The following is a 22,829-nucleotide window of genomic DNA, read 5'->3' on the forward strand; positions in this document are numbered from 1 at the left end:
TACAAAAAAGAGATAAGTTACTGTTTTCTTTTTTGCATTCCCTGAAATACATAATAGTTTATATTTTTATATATAGATATATTTTTACTTTACTCATTTGTACAGCCACCGTATCTTGCATTGTGACAGTGTTATGAAAATGCACACGAGAGTCAAGATGACCATCAATTAATCCATCTTTGCAGGACCGGGGGCCAAATTCACGTTCAGCCGCAAAAGTAAACTGAAACTGAACATGCGAGCATTCATTCTCAATCGCCTTTCGCCAGAATCATTTGGACTGCTGTCATCGAGCACTGATTAAAACTGCAGGGTGTTGGAGTGTGAACGGTCCCCTCTAAACGATAGCTTTGTCTGCCATTTGGTCCACATGTTAGGCCGGGGAAAGACGAGTCAGCAGAGGCACCATCTGTAGTTACAAGTTACCTGGCTACCAAAACTGACTGTTACTCGTTTACATGCTTGACTGTCTACTTGATTATCTCTGTAAGACCCAATGTAATATGATGAAATCAGAATAGATCAGAATTTCTTCTAATTTACTCCAACTGATGGCATGAAAAATTGGGATTCTTTATTAACTGGTCAGCTGTTGTTGCCTGTTGGGGTTTTAATTCAGCTCAGGTAGCCAGGCAAGGGTTTTAGGCTTAAACAATAGTATTAACAACACTATTAACTGTACCCGTTAAATAGTACTGGATCTACCCAATTTTGCTGCAAGGATACTTTTCAAGTGCTCACAATTAGCTGATTGTTGGTGCACATGATGGACAAAAGTCTGTCATAAGAACTCTCAGCTTAATGACGCTAAAGTTTTTATGAACCCATCATCATCTTGCACATTGAAGTCCAGGGATGTGATGGGCCAGTAGTCTCTAATGTGCTCCAAATCAACCCTGAGCAACCGAGTTACATTCATTCCTGTTAAGAGTAAAAACGCGGCTATCCAAATCCCCTGATTTCTTCTTCACATGTTCACTAGTTGACTCTGTGAATATAGCAGTTTTCATGCGAACAGTAACTCCACCTTAAAGGCCAGCGGTCCTTCACATGTTGACGTCTGCTACCATTCACCTCAGGAAAAATTGAATATTGGGCGTTCGCAGATGACAGCGGAGTGGCTAGACTGAATTGAATCTCAGGGGACTTTGATTACAAGAACTTAGACGCAGCTAGAAACAACGTTTCAGAGATGTCTCTGTAGCTTAAGATGACTTTCAGCAACTACAAAAGAGTTTGTGTACGGTTATAATCCAGATTCTTCCAAATATCCACCCATCCAATATCAGTGACTGAATCCCTACACATTAAACTCAAAATCCCCACTCATGCAAATGATTAAACCTACATAGTAAATTAAATTTCTTCATTCTGCTGAAAGGAAGTCAATGATGCTCTGGTACGGTTTGAATTACATGGGGGGTGGAGCATGCGGGGTAGGGGTTAAATTGAATGAAAAGGGCTTTTTTTTTCTACATCTAAATTTTCGACAATTTTTTCATCAAGGCAAGGTGTTTAAACAGTGAATTATGAGAATATTGAGGCTTACTTGACCCAGTTTCCCAAAACATTTGCGGCGTCATTAATTAATATCTATTTTCTCTAGTTTAGGTCACCACAAAACCGTGATGAAGGGAAAGAAAATTTGTAAAAGTCAATCTGGGTGAAACAAGAACCGTAACTAAAAGGGTAAAAAAAACAAAAGAAAAAAACAAACGTTGTGACTAATGCTTTGGGAAACTCAACCTGTCATCTATGGGAATGACAATGTTAACACTATGGATGCCAGTGTGCTTTAAAACATCACTTCATAACAAGTGTTGATGACAACAAAATAGTTTTTGAATTAAACTAAAAAAAAAAAAAAAAAAAAAAAAGACAACAAAGTACATCAATAGATGCTATGTCATTACAATAATAATAATTAGAATAATAAATCACACTGGTCAATCATTTCATGGTAATGACAAAAGAAAACAGTACAGAACAGCGCCGAGAAAAAGAAATCTAAACTTTTCAAGTAATCAGTCACATCCAGATAAATAAATACATTTTGCTGCAACAATACTTAAAAAAATGATTGAGTCATTGCATCTTAGATAAATAATGGTGACCATGCACAGAGAGTCAATATGGTGCAGCTATTCTGCATCTCAGATGTTCGACACACTTTTAAGACAACCTGCAGGTAAATACATGGTGGCTGTTGATGCTGCATTACAGGTGAGTACAAACAGATGGCAAACTGCCTGCTGGCTGGTGCTCTAACCAGAGCCGCCATCAAAGCTTGGACTAAATCAAACTTTAAAGTGTGAGGTTTCAGAAATTTCAGGGATAATGGTGGAGTAACAAACAAATGAGCTGCTTTGTTTGTGATGAGACATTTCAAAGAGGGCGATTACGAACCAAGTTTAGTGGGAGCGACGGACTCTGAGTGTGAACATCATCAGACATACTTCCCTTCGGGGCATTCATGTATTTGTCTTCTCAGAATTGGAGGTGGCTGGGTTTTCCATCCATTCAGTTTCATTCTGACAGACGTTATCACTAGGTGCTGAAAGAGCACACCCATCTACTCCAAAAGAAATCTGATCCAGGTTGCCTAGAGACCTTGCGCTGAAATCTTCCTTTCACTACGGTTAATCACAGGAGCTCCGTCTTAGACTTGCCCAGAACACAAAGGGAAATCCATTTAAATGTACACTTTTTTTTTGACTGACCTCAGCTGGCATTAGGAAAACAATAGATTTCTGCTGAAACTGCACAGTCTTGGACAAAAAGGTAGTGTATTTGTGTATTCAGTGCCCTCAAACTGACTTTTAAATCCTGCTTCAGTCTGGTGTTCTCATTATCGTCAATCAAAAACCCATCATGCACCAGAGGCAACTAAATTTAAGTGAAGGATCTGGGATAAAACAATGAAAATGGGCCCTGCAGTACTTTAGCAGTCAGAAGTCTGAATTCTCCTGAGCCCCAGTCTGACGTTGCTGCCGCACCGCTGAGAGCGCACGTTTACTTTATCCAACAGCAGGCTAAAGAAAGTGTGATGAGGCCAGGCGAGGCCAGTAGCAACAGCAGCTAGCTTTTCAGAGACAGTCTGTGTGAATTCATACGGAGGTGATGTGCAGTAGGCAGCAGGTGTATATGTGATACTATTGGCTCACAAGTACTTCCAGGCAGAAAAAAGGCCGCATTATATGGAATGTAATGCACAGAGTCTACGATCAGTGTGGAGTCAGAGCACTAAACCAAGTTCCCAGCCATTTATGTTTGACAACGTCTCACTGACTTCCCATAGGTAGGAGGCAATTTGCGGAACAACGCATGAAAAGCGGGTCCAGAACCAGGACATCTGTTTCCCGCAGGATCCACTGAAACCTGGGCTGATCTCGTTTGTTTGACAATGATTTTTCTTTGATTTGCTGTCACTTGAAAAACACCTGAAGGAGTAGCTAGTGGTTATCCCTCCCTGTGTTGAGGTGAGGAGAATCGAACAAAAGATTGATACTCTCCATTGTCCCACTGTATCATTTGCAACAGGTATCATGTTACCTTTGCCTGCAGTAAACTACGGCATACGGCTGCACTTGCTAATTTCCCGCATATAGTGACCTTGTTTTCACTTTTCAACATTACTATCACCAAAACTGTCTACCTGGTTACACATTTCCTCTAGCTTTATTACTTGTTATTTCACCCTGAATGACACAATGCTTTGATTTGCCTATTAATTTTTGTGAAAGTTGCATGGGAAATACTTGAGTTGAGTACTTGAACTGGAGCGTGCAATAGAATAACAAATACAGAATTACATTGTTGTAGCTTATGTGAATAATGAAGAGATGCAACAATCCAGAATGCAAAAGGTGGACTCAAGACAATATTGATAACAATACACAACTGCAGTGAATGTATCATTAAGAAAAGAAACCCTGTGTGGTCAGAGATGAGCAAATAAATTTATGCGAGGGTGGTCAATGCAGATTCCGTATTGTCCACTGTTAAAAAAATACTTTCAGTTCTAGATTTGTCCTCAGCCATTTCCTCCAGGCTCGTTTGACTTGACAAGCTGTTGTTGTTTCCAAACCTCAAAAGGACTGAGGAGCAACACTCGCTGCGGCCTCCGAAGCTCATCCATGTTGAATTTTCACATGTCCTTACATGCCTGCGACACTAGAGGGCAGTGGCACCATCTCACAGTTAAGTAATGCAACAGCAGAGAAGTCATGCACCGTCAAAGGCCATTCCCAGTTCGATGAGTGCAAAGCTACGAGACAATCAACTCTCCATTTACAGTATGTTCTTTGAGCATGTGGGATGAAGTTCGAATGAGACTACTGTTTGTTCTCAGAGAGCAGAGTGGTCCACACAAATTGAATTGTCCTTCTGATTGTCCACTTGAAGGGAAATACAGTCTACACTTGAGCTGTGTGATAAGACCTAGAGGGTCACTGTGTCCGAGCTTATTGATGACTGTGGGTCGCAAGATTGTGGAAGATTTTGCAACGGCATTGATACAAACGGCAGTGTTCATTTCCTTTATCTTCTCAACTGCGGAACCTTGTGAGCAAGTTGTGCATCCGACTCCTCAGACATCCATGCAAACCAAAAGGAATCCAACAAGTCAGCAGTCTCCGGCGGACTCACGACAATATAAAATGACGACAACGAAACATCAGTCAATTCACCAGCTTCTTATAAAGATAAAAACAAAAAGAACCGACCAAGAGAAAGGTTCTCGTTGTTTCATTTGTTTTAGGCAGAGTCAGGTCAAGTGATAGGGGTGATGGGGTCAGATGATCCGAAGGTGTCATAAGGCCACGACGGTGCACGGGTGTTTGAGTTTACAAGGCAGCACTCCTCTGTTGAGCTGGTAGAACTCCACCAGCTGAATCAGGTCGGTGAATTTGGTGGCGCCGTCGTCAAGGCTGAAGAAGACCTGGCCGTCCTCTTCACACTGCCGGCGTCGAAGGGCGAGCAGGGACACACCACATGGGAAGAAAAGAAAAGAGAGAGAGTCAGACTGTTTTTAAAGGACCATAACAACAGTTGCACATGTCTGGGCTTGTTAGCAACGAAATGTTATGTTTCCCATTACTACTGACTGCTTTGCAACTCGTTTCCTACATTCTTGAGCCCTCATTTCAAGCTAATTTTTTTTAAGTACAACAAAAAATTATCCATTTAATGCTTTGCCTTAATGGCTTAATGCAAACTGAACATGCGCAAATCATTTTGGTCAATGTAACAGTCAAGGTCAAGGTTATTTTCAGTGTCTCCCAAGAAATAAAATAGACACAGCACAATAAATGAGATAAAATAACAGCTTCAATAATAACAATAACCACTAATTCTACTGCATAAGAGTGTATTTAACCTTCTCAAACTGTTAAATGCCAACGTGTCGGCCCATCTTTCCAAGCACACTATGTCGACAAACATTGTTCAAGCCCTTTTTGAGTGCAACTGGTTCTTGTAACATGCACGTGCAACATTCAGGGTCTGCTATATAGTAAAGGAAAACCCCCTTTAACACCAAGAAATGCGTACCGGTAGTATCTGGAAATGTTTGATTTTCTGGTGATGGCACAATGTGAGCACAAACGCCTTGGGGTTACTTTGACTGACTCTCAGCAGGAACAACCTGTGCAACAAGAGAGAGGAGACGCTGTGAGAGAAGCATTTAGCTCAACTGTCTGGATGCGGCACAGAAAAAAATGCATTGATGTTCAGTGACTATAGGAAAGCTGCAGCGCCCTCACCCATCTACTTGTCCCTGCTGGTGGATTATGCGATGGGATTCTTCTCTGGTTATCCTGCCATGGAACCACAACTGTGCTATGTGGATGACTGCAGAGAAAAAAAAACATATAAAATATATTGTAAACTTCTTCATATTATTTAGGATTAAAAAAAATGAACAGAAGTTAATGATCAACTATTCTGTTGATCCTAAATATCTTTGCATTTACCTGAGCTTAGTGAGGAGTGGTGGAGTGGACTGTGGGAGCCTAATACGTTCATTCGTTGACTCCTCTTCTGAGAGAGACGCCACATACAGACAAAACAACAGGGATTAGTTCATGAGCTGGTGTACATGATAGTTAAGGGTGGCTTTTATCTGACTGTATTTACACACATTTCCTAACAGATCAACCTGCAAACTGTCATTACTGTATTGTAAAATTATTTTCTAACCTTAAATGAGAGCAAAGTTGACACTGGGTCACACTGACTTAATAATTGTGGACTGAGTTTAAGAATTAATATTTTGGCAGCTGCCATGCAGCCATATCAGCTTTATGAACAGACAAGCGACTTCTGTCTGCTCAAAATATCTGAAATATCAACACTTAGCTCAGTATGAATATTTGAGTAAAATAAATAGTGCCATCTGTACGGATCCTTTGAGGTCCGCTCCGAGCATTGTTGACAGAGCTAACAGAAAAACTGAGGTTGTGCCTCACCCTCCACGCATGTCCCTCCTCCATGGCGGCGCTCTGAGCTTCCACGGGGTTGTCAATCACCCTGCCTATCCTCCCTGAGAAATCCATTGCTACAAGGGAGTTCTCTGATACACTCCGCTAGGGGGAGACAGAGACACATGACAGGTAAAACGTCAACTCAAAAAGGCAGCAACGCAAGCGACCAGGCTGCAGCTGTGTACACAGGTAGAGTAAAAGCAGTGGGGTCAACACACTGGACCCCAAACTGAATTTTTAATAAAGAGGTAAACTTACCACAGGCGCTGAAAAGTGTGAAAGTAAGGTTTTTCTTTGTTGAGGAATCTTGTAATTCTGGTACAATACAATCCCATACTGTAAAGAAAAGGGACACACTGGTCAACCAACACAATTAAAGTTATTAATGAGTGTGCTGTAATTCATTAAAGGTTTGCACACAGTTTTTCAGACTCAACCTCCCAACCCATTTTGTTTAAGACTTTTGATCCCTGCACAGAAATAAAGTTTGGTGGTTGTGCTACACTGTGTATGCTGTGGCGTGATCTGCAGAAAAGAAGCCATCAAAAGCAATGTCATGTATATATATTTTATATTTTGAGACAGCCTTGGAGTTACCTTAAAGAGTCGGAAGGCAGTCATCCAACAAGTCCTGCCCTGCTCATCCTCAGCACACAGCATCCTCAACTCCTTCAACTCCCCTCGACCTTTATTGGGCTGCGAACAAACATTTGTCAGGATCAGAACAGGAAATCATCGCCATCATCACGGATGGAATTAACTGATTCCAAATCAAAGAAAACATAATTGAACTCAAAATACATTTAGAAATACAGCAACCAAGCAGAACCTCAGCACTCATATATACAAGCCAACGTTCTTCTCACGATACAGGGAGGTGCACAACATGTCAATCATTGCTTAGCTCATAATATTTCATTAGAAACCAGCTTCAGCTCACTTCTGTCATCTGAGACTCACCTTTATACAGAAGCCGTAGTCTGTGGGTGCACCGTGCTGCTTTTTGCCTGTGATGACAGTGAAGATGTTGCTGTCTTCAAGGTCTGCTAGTAGCTGTAGATGTCTGGGCTCCTGGAGACAGAAATAATGAATAAGTCAGAACATCACAGAGAGACACAGCCTGGAGGTGTACTGACAGACAAGAGACGTATGCAGAGAGACCACCATAAATGAGAGGCTGATACTTTGAAGGTTATAAAATCTGAAATATTTACGGTGTCATTACTAGAAAATGTTTCAAATTTTTAATGAGAAATAACGAATGTAAGTACGAAGTAAACAAAGAAAGTATTCTTGGTTAGAAACATTTAAATGATGTCCCTTGAAGATGAAACGACTGAGCTGCTGTTACCTTTGAAGTTCCTTTTGTAGAGCAGTAGAGTCCTGAGCGCCGCAGGAACAGGTAAACTTTCTTCCACGACTTCCGACCCACCTCCTTCACGTACAGATACCCCTGGATCTCCGGACAGCTGCTGGTCGCCAGGAAGTTCTGAAAGAGGGGGGAGGGGAGAGACAAGGAGCTGGAGGTCAGCACGCAAACGTTTCCGATTCATTCACCCGATGACCCGCCCCATCGAGGAGCCTCGGGAGGACAACGCCGGGTCACATGTGAGGCCGCTCTGTCAGCGTCACGGCCGGATACTGAGAGCTGCGGCAGACACCATCTGCAGAGGCGTCGCAGACGGGAGGCAATTGTTTTCTGTCGAACAACACATTGTCATCTGGGCTTCTTGCATCAGTGACTGACATCAAGACTGACAGCTGATGGCTGAGATGGGCGGCAGCTTGAATTCTTACACAACACGGCAGCCGCCACCGTACCGCCAGGCATTGTGCTATTGACTGTAAAATCAACAGGGGGCCTGTCATTGTCCTGTGTATGCACAGATACACTACATCACAGGCGATTTATTCATTCATTTTCTATTTTAAAGACAAAAAGGTGAGAAAAAAAAGGAAAAAGAAAAGTTCTGAGTGTCATGTTATGCAATGTGTCTGCCAAGACATATACAGTAGCCTACATACATTGAATCAACATACAGCACATTCCTTTTGGGAAGCCTTAAAGCCCAAATTGTCTTGTGGGTGTCTGAAGTATTTGGAGTTTGCGGTTTCCATGTTTCACAAAAATATCACACCATGAAGTGGCAGGTTAAGTTATTAGAGCTGATTTGGAATCTGCGGCTTGCGGCTGGAAGCTAAACTGTTCCAGAGGACTCTTTCATATTTAAAGCACATGTTTCCCAGTGTTTTGGAAACATCCGACAAAGGGCCTCATGCATGAGCATTTTCCGACACCGGCGGAGCACACACGCGACGTTCATTCACTTGCACCTCGCTGCCTTGTGTCGACATGTGCTTCTTGCATAATTGCAAATATTGCAACCACCTGGTTGAGCTCAGGTCAGGAACTGTCTTGGTTTGGATAGCACTATAATTGAGTGCAAAGATCTTGTGTTTAGAATAAGTCAAACACTGGGGATTCCTGACACAACTCAGGCTCACCACATCCCCATTCATTTATTGACTCCTCTATGTAGAGCATAACGGAGCATAACGTCTATATGATCAGCAGGGGAGTTAAAAGCTTTCTGTGAGTGGAAAGGATGAAGGGATGGATTCCACCGGTGGTTCTGTCTCTGACAGCTCCATTACTTGATACTGTAGAGAGCCAGACTGCATGCAAACTCTCCATCCATTAAGACCAAAGCTGCTCAAAATCCCATGAATCTTTTTGTCTGGCCTCCTCCCAGACCTTTTCTCCTCTTCATATCTTTTGTGAAATCTGTGCGTGGCCCGTGAGTGGTCTGTGAGGCAGATAAGCAGCATGACTCAAGTGTGTGAATTTGCACTGTGCAAACATACGGCAGGCAGGTGAGGAACTGTATGTTCTATTTCTGCCTGCCTAATTCCATCCATCGCAAGTGTCGGGCCTGCGGTGCGTGTGCCGAGACAGTCATGTGTCAACAGGGGATCAACAGTAGTTATTACTGCAGGCTCTGACGAGACACACTGTCTAAGGGTCAGAGGTGAGGTATGTCAGCTTGATTGTACACTACGTAGCGGGTGCTGACTCTGAGGTAAACTAAGCTGTGTGCGTGTCAGGAAGAGGAGAGAGAATGAGAGGCAGACAGAGAGAGAAGTGTGTGTGTGTGTGTGTGTGTGTGTGCTGAATGTACCTGGAGGAGCTGAGATGGTGGAATCGTACGACTGGTTTCCTGGCACCATGCAACCATTTGCTCTGGGAAAAATGTCTGGTGGAAGAAGAGGAGGCAGACGGACAGACAGAGAATATCAGCCACTGTGACAATAATTATGGGCTAGGAATTTGTGACAGAAAAAGAAATGTCATGCAAATCTCATTAGTCCCGTCAGCTGTCATAATACTTCAAAAGAATACACAACGAAGGGAGACACTATGTCAAAGAACATGTCTGAACTGACTGAACAGTGTAGACAGACCAGCTTAAACTAGAAACCATGTGGTGCAATACTGCCGTATCGTGTTCATTTGAAAAGATCTAAAAAAGAATGGTGTCAAACATCACAAAAATCCAGGAGGAGCTGTTGCCACAGGTGTGCTTTTAACAGGCTATAGGTGAGACATATATCAACAAGAAGACGTCAGAAGTGACATGGCACGCTAAGAAGCGTCTAAGATAAAGCAATTACCAAGGGGTTTCTGAAGAATTCATATTTGGCATAGTTCTTCCTGAAGAGGAATCTACTGTCGCTGTTCATAGAGGCCTGGACCTGAACCACCAGCTCATGGTCTTCTAGACAACGCTCTGAAGGGAGGAACAAGAACAGGGAAGGAGGTTAGCATTTATTATTCACATCATTGCATAGACCTGTGCAGATATTATGACCGATCTGTCATCAGTGTTTCTTGTACGTCAGACACAGAAAGTCGAGAAAAGCATTCAAATGAAAGTGAGAAAAAAGAGAGGAGGCACACTCCCTCCATCCCAGTAATTTGGTCTATTTTTAAGCCCTGATAATCTTATTCCCTTCAAACAGCATGCCAGCGGTGTGAGATGATGTCACCTGTTCCTGATGAAAATCAAGCAGCATTTTCTCAGAGCCAGCGTGCTGCTCTGTGTCCTTTCAAACCCGACCATCTCTACATGTCAAGTCACATGTTTGGTTCAAGTGTAGCACAGCCTTCCAAGGGTTTTGTCCCTTTGTTATCCGCCATAACTCCTGTAAACACTAATTCTCTTTTGCCAGTGAGATCTGGATCACTCTCACACAGTTTCGCACAGGGCCAACTTCAACTACACCTCAACACTGGTTTAAAAGATGTATTTAGGCAATGCTGAATGAAACAAGAAAAGTGGTGAATCGTACTAAATGCTGGAAAATGATCCTGGGTTTAAAGGATGTTTCAGGAAGGACTGGTTTCAATGGTTTGTGCTCATCAGACAAGCTGGGACTGGTATCAGGCCAATGCCTTTCCCTTTCAATGTATGTTAAAGAGGCTGTGATTCACTAAAAGTGTGGATGTGGTCGGATGTCCTGCTGATTTATATCCTGTGATGCTGAAGCCGGTCGTGACTCAGTCAATTCCAACAGCCTTACAAGTTCTCATCGTCATGTCTTTAATAAAAAGACGTCCCTCCATTCACCAGCGGATTTAAAAAAAATTGCAACTTAACTTGTGCAATACCAGTATTTGTGTGATATTTGCTTTTTGATGTGAAGTTCAGTCTGACCGTACAGCTCTAGCTCACATCATTATCTCTTTTCCCATCGTCCTCCCTCTTCATCCCCTCTGTCACACTCGCTCTAACACTGTCACGACTCCCCTTCTTCTTTCCGTTTCCTCCTGTCGCCTGTCTGATGAGTCACTCATGTTCGTGACAGTGACTCACCCAGGCAACACTACCTCACTGTCCCGCAGTGGTTAACCTTTTCGGGGTGACAAGTAGAGGTCAGTGTTACTTATCTCAAAGGGCTGTTTCATCCCATTCAGCAGCGTAGCAAGAGTGGGCAGCCATGTACGGGAACAGGCCCCTCTATTCAAACACACTATTGTTTGGGTCTCTCCGAAACTCCTATTCCCGTCTACCACCCAACCACATCTGCACATGTATCAGGGCACATACATAGTGGGTGCACACATGCATGAGCACGTACACACACTGCGTCATCTCATGCTGCAAACAGCACTCGATAGAAACTTCAAATATTCACAATATTCTTCAAAGTATTATGTGATTGGCTAAAAACTGTATTTCTGTATGCAGGCAATACTCATTTAAACCTTAATAAAGGATATTTCACTCTTCAACACTGTTGACAGTATACGCAGAAGTAGAAAAACAGAAGTACTTAACGGAGAAGTAATTTAATCTCAATTACAGTTTGTAACTGAAAAGCAACTAGCTGCATTTGTCAACTACAGGAAAAGCCTGGAAAGCCAGACGACTAACTGAGCTCCAAACGAGCCAGATGATTGGGTGAAACGTCGGCATTACTGTCATGAATATGTCAGACATATACAATGCATACAATACACAGATAGATAGCAAATAACACTCCCCAAACCCAAAATATTTCCCACCTTTTTAAAAGCACATGTGATGCACGTTTTCTGGATAGTTGTTTTGTGATTTTTTTATCAGCACAAATCCACATATGCACACATCTACACACACACACACACACACACACACACAAACACACACACTCAGATGCTTACTGGCTCTGTAGCAGCAAATGTATAACCCTTCAATTTGAACAATCAGCACGCTGCTGCCTCATTACATCTCATTTACTGAAACTCCTAAACATAAAATACGATAAGTAGTTATTCCAGACCTGAAAAGAATACGGTTGCAGTACAGGTGCGCCAGAATAGAAGAAGGGCTATAATAGAATAGTTACTCGGAGCCAAAAATGATGTCATTTACAACAAGTCAACCTAACTGTATTTGGCAGGATCGTGTTGGCAGCACTGATGAGAAACGTAATCTGATCATGACGGATGGTGAAATATTAGGTTAGAACTGTGGGACCTGCACTTTGAATAATGCAGTATATTTTCTAAAAGTCTCCTCGCATGACAGTGTAACAGCCTGTATGTGGATGCAAGACTACGTTTTGGGCCAAAATACATATACACAAGTTGTGAGATGAAACAGTTTGAAGTGTTTTTTTTTTTTTTTTGCATACGTTTTTTCACCATGTCTCTTTCTTCGCCATGTTTCACTAGCAGCCACATCGCTCTGTATAGAACTGCACCCCCTTCTCTCCCACATCTGTTAAACTGTACAGGCATGAGCACAGAGCACAGGCTCAACTTGTCTTCCATAAGTGCTTTATAATCGCCTCCTCCTCGAGGGGAGGTTGGATTTAACGTTCAGCTGGCCACAGCTTTCCAAACTTACTGCTACGCTGCTAAGTCTAACACAAAATCACCCTGACAGTAATGTAAAGCAATGAAATGAAACAGTCCTTCATTAACCGCTGGCATAGAGCATCTCTTTTCACTATTGTTTTCTACTTTTAAGACTTTTCCTTGCGTCATTTTAGTGCCACATTTGATGCTCAGCATCATCAAAACAGTGTTCAAATATCTCAAGCAATGTTTACTAAAATGCAGCACTTCAGTCTTGTTCTACATAGAATACTAGTCCTCATTCCTCCTCCTCATTCTGACCTTCTTACGCCACATCAGTCTGGAGGTCTCTGTCTGATGCAGCGAGGGTTTCTGTTTCCAGGAGAGCGATGCCGTTGGTATCGGCACTCCTGGTCTATGGAAACGTTACCATGAAAGATCGCCTTTTAAACTTTTCATCAATCATCTCCATCACCTCTCTGCTGTGTCATTTATAGTTCTGGATCGATAACATTACACCGTCTCTGACACTGAGAGGTTGGCAAAGGTTTTGTTACAGTCTTCATCGGTTACATCGCCTAATCTATAACCTCCAATTATCACTTTCTCTTCCTCTAGTGTCTCATCTGCTGGCGTTTACTCTGAGCCCTTCATGTAATCTTAGTTCTGTGACGATCTAAGGAAAAATACACCACAATACAATCTTCTGCATGTCAATTATTCCTGAGAAGTAGCTCAAGACCCAGAATAATCTGGGGTGGGACTGTCCTGGATCTTTGTCCAGGATCTTTGTTTTTTAAATCTCAATAAGACCTGATTCCAAGCAGTGACCTTAAATGAGCCTGCCCGAGTTAAAAATATCAGCAAAGGATGTCAAATACCAAATACTCTGTCGCTTTGACGATCCTACCTTTAAACCATAAACCTTTCTCTCAACCACCAACAGATAGAGGCTTTAGGACCTTAACAGTTATCAAATGCTGTGTTGGCTTAATTCATAAATTGGGACTAAAGAGATTCTCTGCTGGCTCCCCAAGAGGTCCTGAGTATTGCTAAGCATCATGAAGAGCCCCTGGGAAACACTGTCTCCACTTCCAGTAAATCTGTTTTCTTGCTTAGAATAACTTAAAGAGGCCCTGATCTCAAACATACATGACTTTTTAGTCACGAAGCTGGAATCTTTGCACTGTCAGTAAGCAGGACAATAACTGGATTTGTCTCAACGTACCTGTAATTAGCATCAGATTTTATAATGACACGGTTTATATTCATCAGCTTACACTCTTAAATCTGTTTCCTAGCAGCTACTGGTCCCCCTCTCAAATACTGGACGTACAGCTCAGGCATCTTCCAAGTGCTTTTCTTTTTTCTCAACTTGCCTTTGTCCCCTCACTACCGACTAAGAAAATCTTTCGCCTGTCGGTGCTAAAGCGCCTCGACCTCATGTGCAATGCACTGTCTATTTCCAGTGCTTTCTGTTAGCACATGTGCTGATCCATATGTTACTCTATTTTTCAATGACAAGCAGCTCAATGTGTGTCTTCAATGTCTGTCTCACTTTTTCACGAGACAACAACGCTGCCTCCACTGTACAACACTGCGCTGCTACAGCAACCTTTTACACAGCCACCGTGTTGTACTTGATTAGATCACTGAACATGGTGTCTCTGTGCGTACACAATATGCTGTATAGTATGTGCATGCAGTCACGCTTGAATACATAACTGCGTGAGAATATGTGCCTGAACTGTCTGTCTGCCCAAGTATGTGGACATGCATGCATGCATGCATAAGCACCTGTGTATGTCAGTGGTTGTTTAGCATGTCTCAGCCCACCCAAAAGTCTATGAGGTCCTGTGTGGGCAAGTGAGTGTGCATGAGTGTCTGATCACGTGTGTTCATGTGTGCAGTTGGGTGTAAGCGAACAGTGTTTCGGGCCCGCAGGGCTCTGCCTCTTACCTAGTCCTAGCAGCGGGTGGTGTTCAACAAGTGCCCAACTGTTGTCGTCCACACAATGGCTTTTATAAACCAGGAGCTGGCACAGGTCTCTGGCTGTCATGTCGGCCGGGATCTCCACCACTTTACCCATGCCGTCTTCACTGAAGATCTTTACAATCTATGAGGAGAAAATATATTAGAGTCAATTATAATAAAGAGATCATTTGAAGGCATTTAGGTAAATTGTTTCGATAAGTATAAAGCAGTTATAAATGTGTCCTGGATGTGATAAAATGAAGCAAAAGTGTGATTTCCAGGTGCAACAGATGCATTCAGAATAAGGTTTCAGCATGAATTTTTTAACAAAGTTGGGATAAAGCCATTTAACACAAACCTTTTTTGAATACTCAGCCTAATAGGTGGGTGAAGCCAGCAATTTTCTTCAAACACTAGCATAGTATTTATCATATAGCACCCCATACACTATAGCATACAAAGGCCTGTAATTACAGCACACAATAGAAAAGAACAGACATTCAACACTATGTAGCAATTGTGGTGTTAGAAATCACAGACAAGCAGTTCTTATAGCAACTTGTTGGTGTAATATACAAGCAAATGTAATGTAGTGTATAACAAGCATCTGCTCTTGTGAACACAAAGCAGGGCTGCCTGCACCAAATGGGTAAACTGTACTGTAGCTTGAGGTGAAGTGAGCACGGTGTTTCCAATTATAGCTTATCAAGAAAATGTGTGCAAGTGGCCAGAGATAAGACATGGCCATTGGATGCGCTTCGAGCTTAACTTCACCAAGTTTTCCATAACTTAATGTGTTGAATTTGGGCCAGCGATAAGGCTTGGGACATATTACATTTCAGGATGAATGTGTTTTTGTTGAATTATTTATGGTGCTTTGGCCAAAACATGAATTACAGCTGTTTTCATATTGTTTCAATGAATAACACTGACTCAAACACGAACCAATATGCATTGAGCGACTACTGATCTGTCCATACTGTGCACCAACAGTGGCTCTAAGAGGGTTAAACTCCACTCTAAGATCTCACCTGTGTAAGAAACATCCATTTACATCCAGATACTCTTATATATCAGTATATACTGCGGGTAAGCTGAAATATGGAGTATGACTGCCATCCCTATCGTGGTCAGTACTCTTACATATACTTCCGCTATGTGTCCAGAGGTAAAGAGAACCCATACAGTCACATTCAGAGCATACTCATCTAATGGCCCAAGAGAGAACTAGAGCAGCCTTAACCTGCAGAGAAATGCAGCCTTGTTAGCCTACACAGGAATCCAGCATACTGTACTAAGCCTACACATGTCATGTATGCACACTTCCCACATAATATGTCATAACGGAGAAATTCTGTTCTCTTCTTGAGCGAAGATGCAGCTTATAGCATCCCAGTCTGCACAGACCAGGCCTGAGGCGCTCTATCCATCCAAAATGCTCATGACGAAAAGCAAGGGAGCCTCAATCATTACAAGCTGCTGACGGTTTTTGGACTCCTTTTTTTTATTGCTCACATTTTGAAAAAAAAAAGACAAATTGTCTTCAGCCTTTAAGGTATTTACACATTCCATGTCTCGCCTCTGGCTGAGCGAAGCTGTACTTCAAAGAGAAATGGTCTTAAAATGTAAAAAGAGAAGGAGGCGAAGGGAGGCAGAGACGAACAAGGAAAGATAAGAGACACAGAAAGAGAGCGGTCTTACCTCCACGGCCCGCAATAGGCAGCAGTCCGGGGAACACGAAGGCATTTTTGGAGTGAGCCCGGCTCCCCACACAAACACACTCACTCACACACAGTCACCAAGACAGAAAAGCTCGCTGTTCTGTCGCCCTCCAGAAAGACAGATACAAATTTGAATGCCGACAGTTGACAGTTGCAGTTGTGCTACCTGTCACATAGCCTGCAGACTAGTCCTTCAGTCTATCTAGGCCGCCAGCTCTGTCTTTAAAAAAAAAAAAAAAGAAGAATTAAAAAAAGCTGGCTGTGTGACCTTAAGCCGGTGTCTGTACAGCTCACAGGACAGAGACCGTCAGTGATCGGATAGCAGCAGGTACAGCACAGTGCTTCCAGTGCCGGTTGAGTCTGACAACTATCTTTCTTTCTCTCCCTCCCTCTCTCTCTCTCTCCCCCTCACAAAGGGTTACAGCCTCAGCCACGGGCTCCGAGGCACACTGAATCAAACCACACGCTCACCAACCAATCATAAGGCTGCAGCAGGCTGATGTAATCATTCCCACACAGACCCAGGCTCTCTCTCTCTCTCTCTAACACACACACACACACACACATACACGCACACACACACACACACACACACACACACTCTTTGAGAGGCACACGCAGTCCAGTAGACACACAGACGCACAGTCATGCACAGACACAGCCAACTTTTTCAGACCTCTTGCGAGCTCTCTGCTTCACTTTCTTTTCAGATCCTGAAGCGGGAGGGTTCATTTGAGAAGGGTGTGGGGCAGTGAGGAGGAGGAGGAGGAGGAGGAGGAGGAGCAGGAGCAGGAAGTGGAAGACAGGACATAAGACGGAGTAAAAAAGTTTGTCTTGGTTGCTCTTCTTGCCTCCAAAATGTTCAGAAGTTTTCAAGTGAGGGCTTGTTGGCTTGTATGTGTCTCTCTTCTTTCTCGTCTCTCTTTTGCTCTGCCTCCCTTCCTCCCTCCTTCCCTCCTGTCCTCCCTCCCTGTGGCTTAACTTTGAACTCCCTAGTCAGATCTCTCTGCCTCACAGCAGTAACAAGACTCATTACAGAGCAAATGAAATGAAACAAACCCGGAGCAGCACTTGAGCACTCCGACCTTCTCCTCCTCCCCTGGTGGCTAGCTTCGTGCCAACATTCTTTCTCTCTAAAGAACAAAAAAACCTGGAGACGTTTGCACACACATGCACGTGCATGCACGCACGCACACACACACAGCCCCCCACCCCTCCTTTTAACTCCGATATTTAATACGGCATCAGACAGACAAAAGCCTTGACACACCCCGTCTGGGAGAGGCGAGAACAGCTTTACGTTGTCCTTCAAGCAACTTATTCGTTTTTCCCTACTTTTTTCAGTGGAAGGGAGGGTGTGTGTGTGTGTGTGTGTGTGTGCATGTGTGGGTGAGGTGTAATCCAGGAATAAGCACAGTTCCACAGAAGGAAGGAGGAAATGGTGGCAAAAGTGGTAGCAATAACAGAGATATGACTTCACTTACTATAGCGGGAAACTTTGGGCAGGGAGGGAGGGGGGCTGCGGCTGGGGGAGGGGACAGAGAGCGAGAGAAACGTGTGTGTGAATGGCTGCACATGCACACAGGCACGTATGTGGGTGCATGTGTGTGGGACAGGGAAGAAACGGGAGACAGACGTGAGAAGTGAAGGGGAGTGGGTAGCAGAGGGAAGTGAGAGAGCGAGAGAGACTGTCTGGTGACACACTGCAGCAGAATGTGTAGTATGAATGCTTCCTACTGTTAACTACATATCTAGCCTGCACAGCTGTCTCTCCCACCCACCCCCTCCCTGCCGCTACACCCAAACACTCACACAGACCGAGACACACACCCTCGTCTACGTCACAGTTAGTCAGCCAGAGGGGAAAGCCCCGAGAAGGCTGCACACATCACACATGGTGCAATCCAGGTTTGTACACACGGAGCTGTAATGGAGTTGGTTCATCGGGCCAATAAGTTCGAACCTTTGACACAGAATCAGCAGAAACTGGTTGGAAAGTTTGGTGGATATGATCCACCTTTTGCCGCAGTTTGGGTGTCCAGAAGACAGGAATGATAATCCAATCTGTCACAGCCGTTTCACATGAGAAATTGGAACCAGGAAAACCTCATGTTTGCCACTGGGACAAATTAGTCAACATATCTTATCTCACCTGGCGTGGCTTTGATATGAAAGGTCTTACGTGGGTTTCTATTCAACATAAGAACTACAGGATTATCATAATCCAAGTGTTTGTTAGTCCAAAGTCAAGTTGCAAGCCCTGAGGGTTTGCTCAACTCATGAATAAAGTGTGTTATTAACCACATTTAATGCCATGTCATAGTGGAGATACCAAACAGAGTCATAGTTAGCAGTATGTCAGCGTATCAGTGCTGCTGGCGCACAGGTGGCGCAAGGTTAAACGCGCTCGCCAAACCCTGCAGAGGTTCATGTGTAGTGGCAGCAGTTCTAGCTTGGTCGTGCACTAATTCAACTGGATCATTGTAGCAGTGCTTGCAGGTGGGAAGGCGGTGAGGGATCGTGATCTTGTGACTGCAACAGCAACTCTTACTAGTTAAGGGTGGGAGCTGGTGGGTGAACCCTCAGTCACATTGCAACCCCCTAGTGAACGCCACTGGAGCAGGGACAAAGATGGCAAAGTGCAGGGAGAGCTGTCCACATTTGAGGAAACTGGGAATTAATCGAGAAGTCCACATTACGCAAGTATAAAAATAAATATGGAAAGAATTATCCCCACTGTCTGCCAGGTCCAATCTGCAGAGCACGACAAAACGCTGCAAACACTACAATCCTATTTGATACACAGCATTAAGCTAAGTCCTTTTTAATTACATGGTTTAGTCTAGAGTTATAGTTTTCAACCTGGACTTATGTGAACAGGGATAATCAGATCTTTGCACACAGAGGTCAAATGCAGGTTCATGTTCTTTATCCCATGACAGACATTAGGGTTTGTGGGGGGACATCAAAGATACATTTCGGTAGGTGATAAAGGATAAGCAGGCTAGGTGATAAAATGGTGACAAAAGGCTGAGAGGGTACACAGGACATTTAGACAATCTGTGAGTTTCTGTAGGGATCTATTAAACTGCAGTAAAGTGTGGCTCACAATCCAATACCACTGTGATACGGAATATACTGCATGAACTTAATGCCCAAGACAAGAGATGCCATCGCAAATACGGTGATAGGAAAATGAGGAGGCTGGTGGAGGAAGATATCAGGTCTGAGCTGATGAGAGCAATAATAAGCAGCATCTGCAGGAGGTGGATGAATGAATCATCAGTAGAGTATTTCCTTGTCACATTATAAAGACCACCTGGTCCCTGACTGTGACGGCTAACAGTCAAATGATACCGATCAGCTGAGAGTGAGCATGACTTCAAAGCTCGACTTGAACTGACACAATTCTCCATTTTCGTTGTTCGTAACAGGTTTGCCTTCCCAAACAGATCAAAGCAAAGCAAATGTACAAACTTTTGGGCGGGAGCTGTGGACATCTTATCTTGCAGTGCGGCAATGCCATTAGACTGCCTCATGAGTGGAAGGAATGAGAAAGCAGTGACACATTTCAACTGACCTACTCTACTTCTTGGTCTTCTTGTTAAAGGCAAAGAATAGACATGTGGGCAAAAAAGGAGACAGGCATAGGTGAGTGAGAGAGAGAGAGAGAGAGAGAGAGAGAGAGAGAGAGAGAGAAGAAAAAGATTACTCGTTATCTTCTAATGCTTTTAACTGTGTCCTCATTTAGACGAAGGAGCAGAGCAGAGCCTCTCAACCTCTCTGATGACTCAGGTCTGATAAATGCCCTGTGATGTAATCCCCCAGGGAGAGACTGAGAGCTTCAGGCAACACACACACACACACACACACACACACACACACACACACACACACACACGCACACACACACACACACACACACACACACACACACACACATTTATCAGACACACAGGCACCCAGATGTGCTCACTTACGCCTACACATCCTGGGATACACATACACAGATGCACTTTGCTAAGCACATACACATTGTACACGTTGTGTATATTGGGGTTTTTGCATGCACTGGGACATACATGCACACACAGAGACACACACACACACACATGCACACAAAGAAACTAGACAGGTGCAAACAGACAAAGAGAAGATAAACTGTACTGTGTGTGAATGTGCTTTGTAAAAGTATGTACCCGAGCGTGTGTGTGCACGCCCAGCAGCTCACACGCATCTATCTCTTTGAGAATTGGCTGCTGGTCTATAAATAGTTCCAGTGGTATTACGTACACATTACAAGCCATTACATCAGATAGGAGTTTCTGTGGCAGGCTACAATTCCAAAAGACTATTAGCCATTAGGCATACAAGCCTGCACACACATAAGGCTCTACAAGCGGGTAATGTTTTGAAGCAGGAGTGAACCTGGGTAACAGCTGTGCCAGGGAGAGGAAAGTCCCAGCCAACATGAAGCATCATGAAAAAATGATAATCACAGTTACTGCCAAAAATGTACATTTTTTTTAAACAGTCTCTGGTCACACCAGTTATTTCTTTGTAAATTCAAGCCTGTTGTCAGCTCCCATGTCAACTCTTCCTGGAATATCGAAGCAAAAGTGAATCCTTTCCAATTAATACACACAGGGATTGACTTGTCCTGGGCTGAGCCTGCACCAGTGTACAGTTATGACACACCCTAACCTTAACCACAGCCCTTAACCACACTGATCTTGTTGGTAGCAGTATGCACAATTAATATCTGGAAGAAAAACGACTCACTTCTCAAAGCTCATACAGTACATTCCAAAATAAAAAACTAGACAATTCCGGCGCCGCGGAAATTTTGACAGTGGCACGAGGGGGCTGCTGGTGTTATCTATACCACTGTTTCTCAAGACTGGTCCTGGAGTACCACTGCCCTGCATGTTTTAGATGTATCAGGGGTCGGGAACCTTTTTGGCTGAGAGAGCCATGAACACCACATATTTTTGAATGAAATTCCAGGAGAGCCACACAATATGTTTAAAACTAAAAATACAAGTAGGATATTTTGGTGCAAATGCAGCATGGCGTGTGTCGAAGCGCCGCTTTATATTTGACCGCTTCATAGATGCAATTTTATCATTGCATATTAGACACACAGCAGAACCAGCTTTCTCCACAAAGGTAAATTCCTCTGTCCATTCCTGCTGAGAAGTACGATACTCGTCGTCTTTTTTTCTTTTAGCCATCTAAGCCATCTTTAGCGTGTCAAAAATTAGTTAGCTGACAGCGGGATTAACGACAAGCCGTAGTGCGCCCCTTTGCGCATGCGCACATCGACCGCTATTTTCGACAGCAAAATACGGCAGCCTCACTTAAACAGTGCCTGTCACTACCTGATCTGCGTTGCCTCATCTGCGTTGCCTTTGTGATTGATGGATAGATAGATAAATAAATAGATAGACACAACGACATGTATGTTTGCCACTTTCCCACTGAAATGACTGCGAACCGGCTTTCTAGTCGCTGGCTCGTGCGTGCGCAGAGGATTTGTCTGCGAGCCAGATGCGGCCGTCAAAAGAGCCACATCTGGCTCGCGAGCCATTGGTTCCCGACCCCTGCCCTACATGGAGCATGGAGTATTGGCTTCCATGGAGCAGCAGATGAGGGGAAGCTGGTGCAAGATCCCTCTTTATTTAAATTTGGTGGGGGCTAACCCTTTAAAATCAGAGGCGAGAAGATACGTTTGTCTAGAAAAGGATCCAAAAATTATTATTTTCATATTCACCATTTGGAGTTTATAGCAATTTAAAAAAATTTCAGGCGATTTCTCACTGCCTCTCACACTATAGCTGATGACATCATCCACTCTAGGGGCAGAAATTCTGAGCATTTTTTGAGAAACTTTATGGTCTTCAGATGGTCAGGGATCGAAAACCGTAAGAGATATCAAAAAGTGAGCCGAGGTTCATTTTGAGCCGACAAAATTATCTATGTGTTAAAGTTTGAATGAAGTCTCTAGGAGAAAGTATGGCAAGGCAGCGGAAACTTGAAATTTGAGGACATTTCCCATTCATTTCTTATGGGAAATTTTTCGCAGTTTTTTGCGAATAACTTTGCAAATTATTAACAAATCCTGTCATAAGTACATAGCATACCATTCCCGATCGCGCCACACGTTTTGATATATAGTTTACGAGGGTTTTCTCAGAGCTGCGGGACTAGTTACGCACCGAAATTCTGGCGGAAGATGAAAAATAATAAGAAAAAACATGAGAGATTACAATAGTGGCTCGTGCATTGCCTCGTGCCACTAATAAACAC

The 22,829-nt window shown here is 43.4% G+C and overlaps 1 protein-coding gene across 3 annotated transcripts in view; it reads right to left on the reverse strand.

The window, feature by feature from the left end:
* Window positions 1-1,415: 1,415 nt before the first annotated feature.
* Window positions 1,416-22,829, reverse strand: part of grb10b (growth factor receptor-bound protein 10b) — a 68,051-nt gene continuing 46,637 nt past the window's right edge. The window contains exons 1-13 of one of the 3 annotated variants that reach the window (XM_041942368.1): window positions 16,501-16,671; window positions 14,785-14,941; window positions 10,155-10,270; window positions 9,662-9,736; window positions 7,834-7,971; window positions 7,443-7,553; window positions 7,080-7,178; window positions 6,741-6,818; window positions 6,468-6,584; window positions 5,973-6,039; window positions 5,763-5,850; window positions 5,551-5,644; window positions 1,416-4,957 (exon numbers count right to left, since the gene is read on the reverse strand). In XM_041942368.1, the coding sequence (XP_041798302.1) occupies window positions 4,811-4,957; window positions 5,551-5,644; window positions 5,763-5,850; window positions 5,973-6,039; window positions 6,468-6,584; window positions 6,741-6,818; window positions 7,080-7,178; window positions 7,443-7,553; window positions 7,834-7,971; window positions 9,662-9,736; window positions 10,155-10,270; window positions 14,785-14,941; window positions 16,501-16,545 (1,332 nt within the window). In that variant the 5' untranslated portion in view covers window positions 16,546-16,671 and the 3' untranslated portion in view covers window positions 1,416-4,810. Of the gene's footprint in view, window positions 4,958-5,550; window positions 5,645-5,762; window positions 5,851-5,972; window positions 6,040-6,467; window positions 6,585-6,740; window positions 6,819-7,079; window positions 7,179-7,442; window positions 7,554-7,833; window positions 7,972-9,661; window positions 9,737-10,154; window positions 10,271-14,784; window positions 14,942-16,500; window positions 16,672-22,829 lie in introns of those variants that run through there. The other 2 variants (XM_041942367.1, XM_041942366.1) reach the window with 2 other exon arrangements.

The sequence above is a fragment of the Chelmon rostratus genome, chromosome 8 (genome assembly GCF_017976325.1).
Source record: "Chelmon rostratus isolate fCheRos1 chromosome 8, fCheRos1.pri, whole genome shotgun sequence".
Lineage (NCBI taxonomy): Eukaryota > Metazoa > Chordata > Actinopteri > Chaetodontiformes > Chaetodontidae > Chelmon > Chelmon rostratus.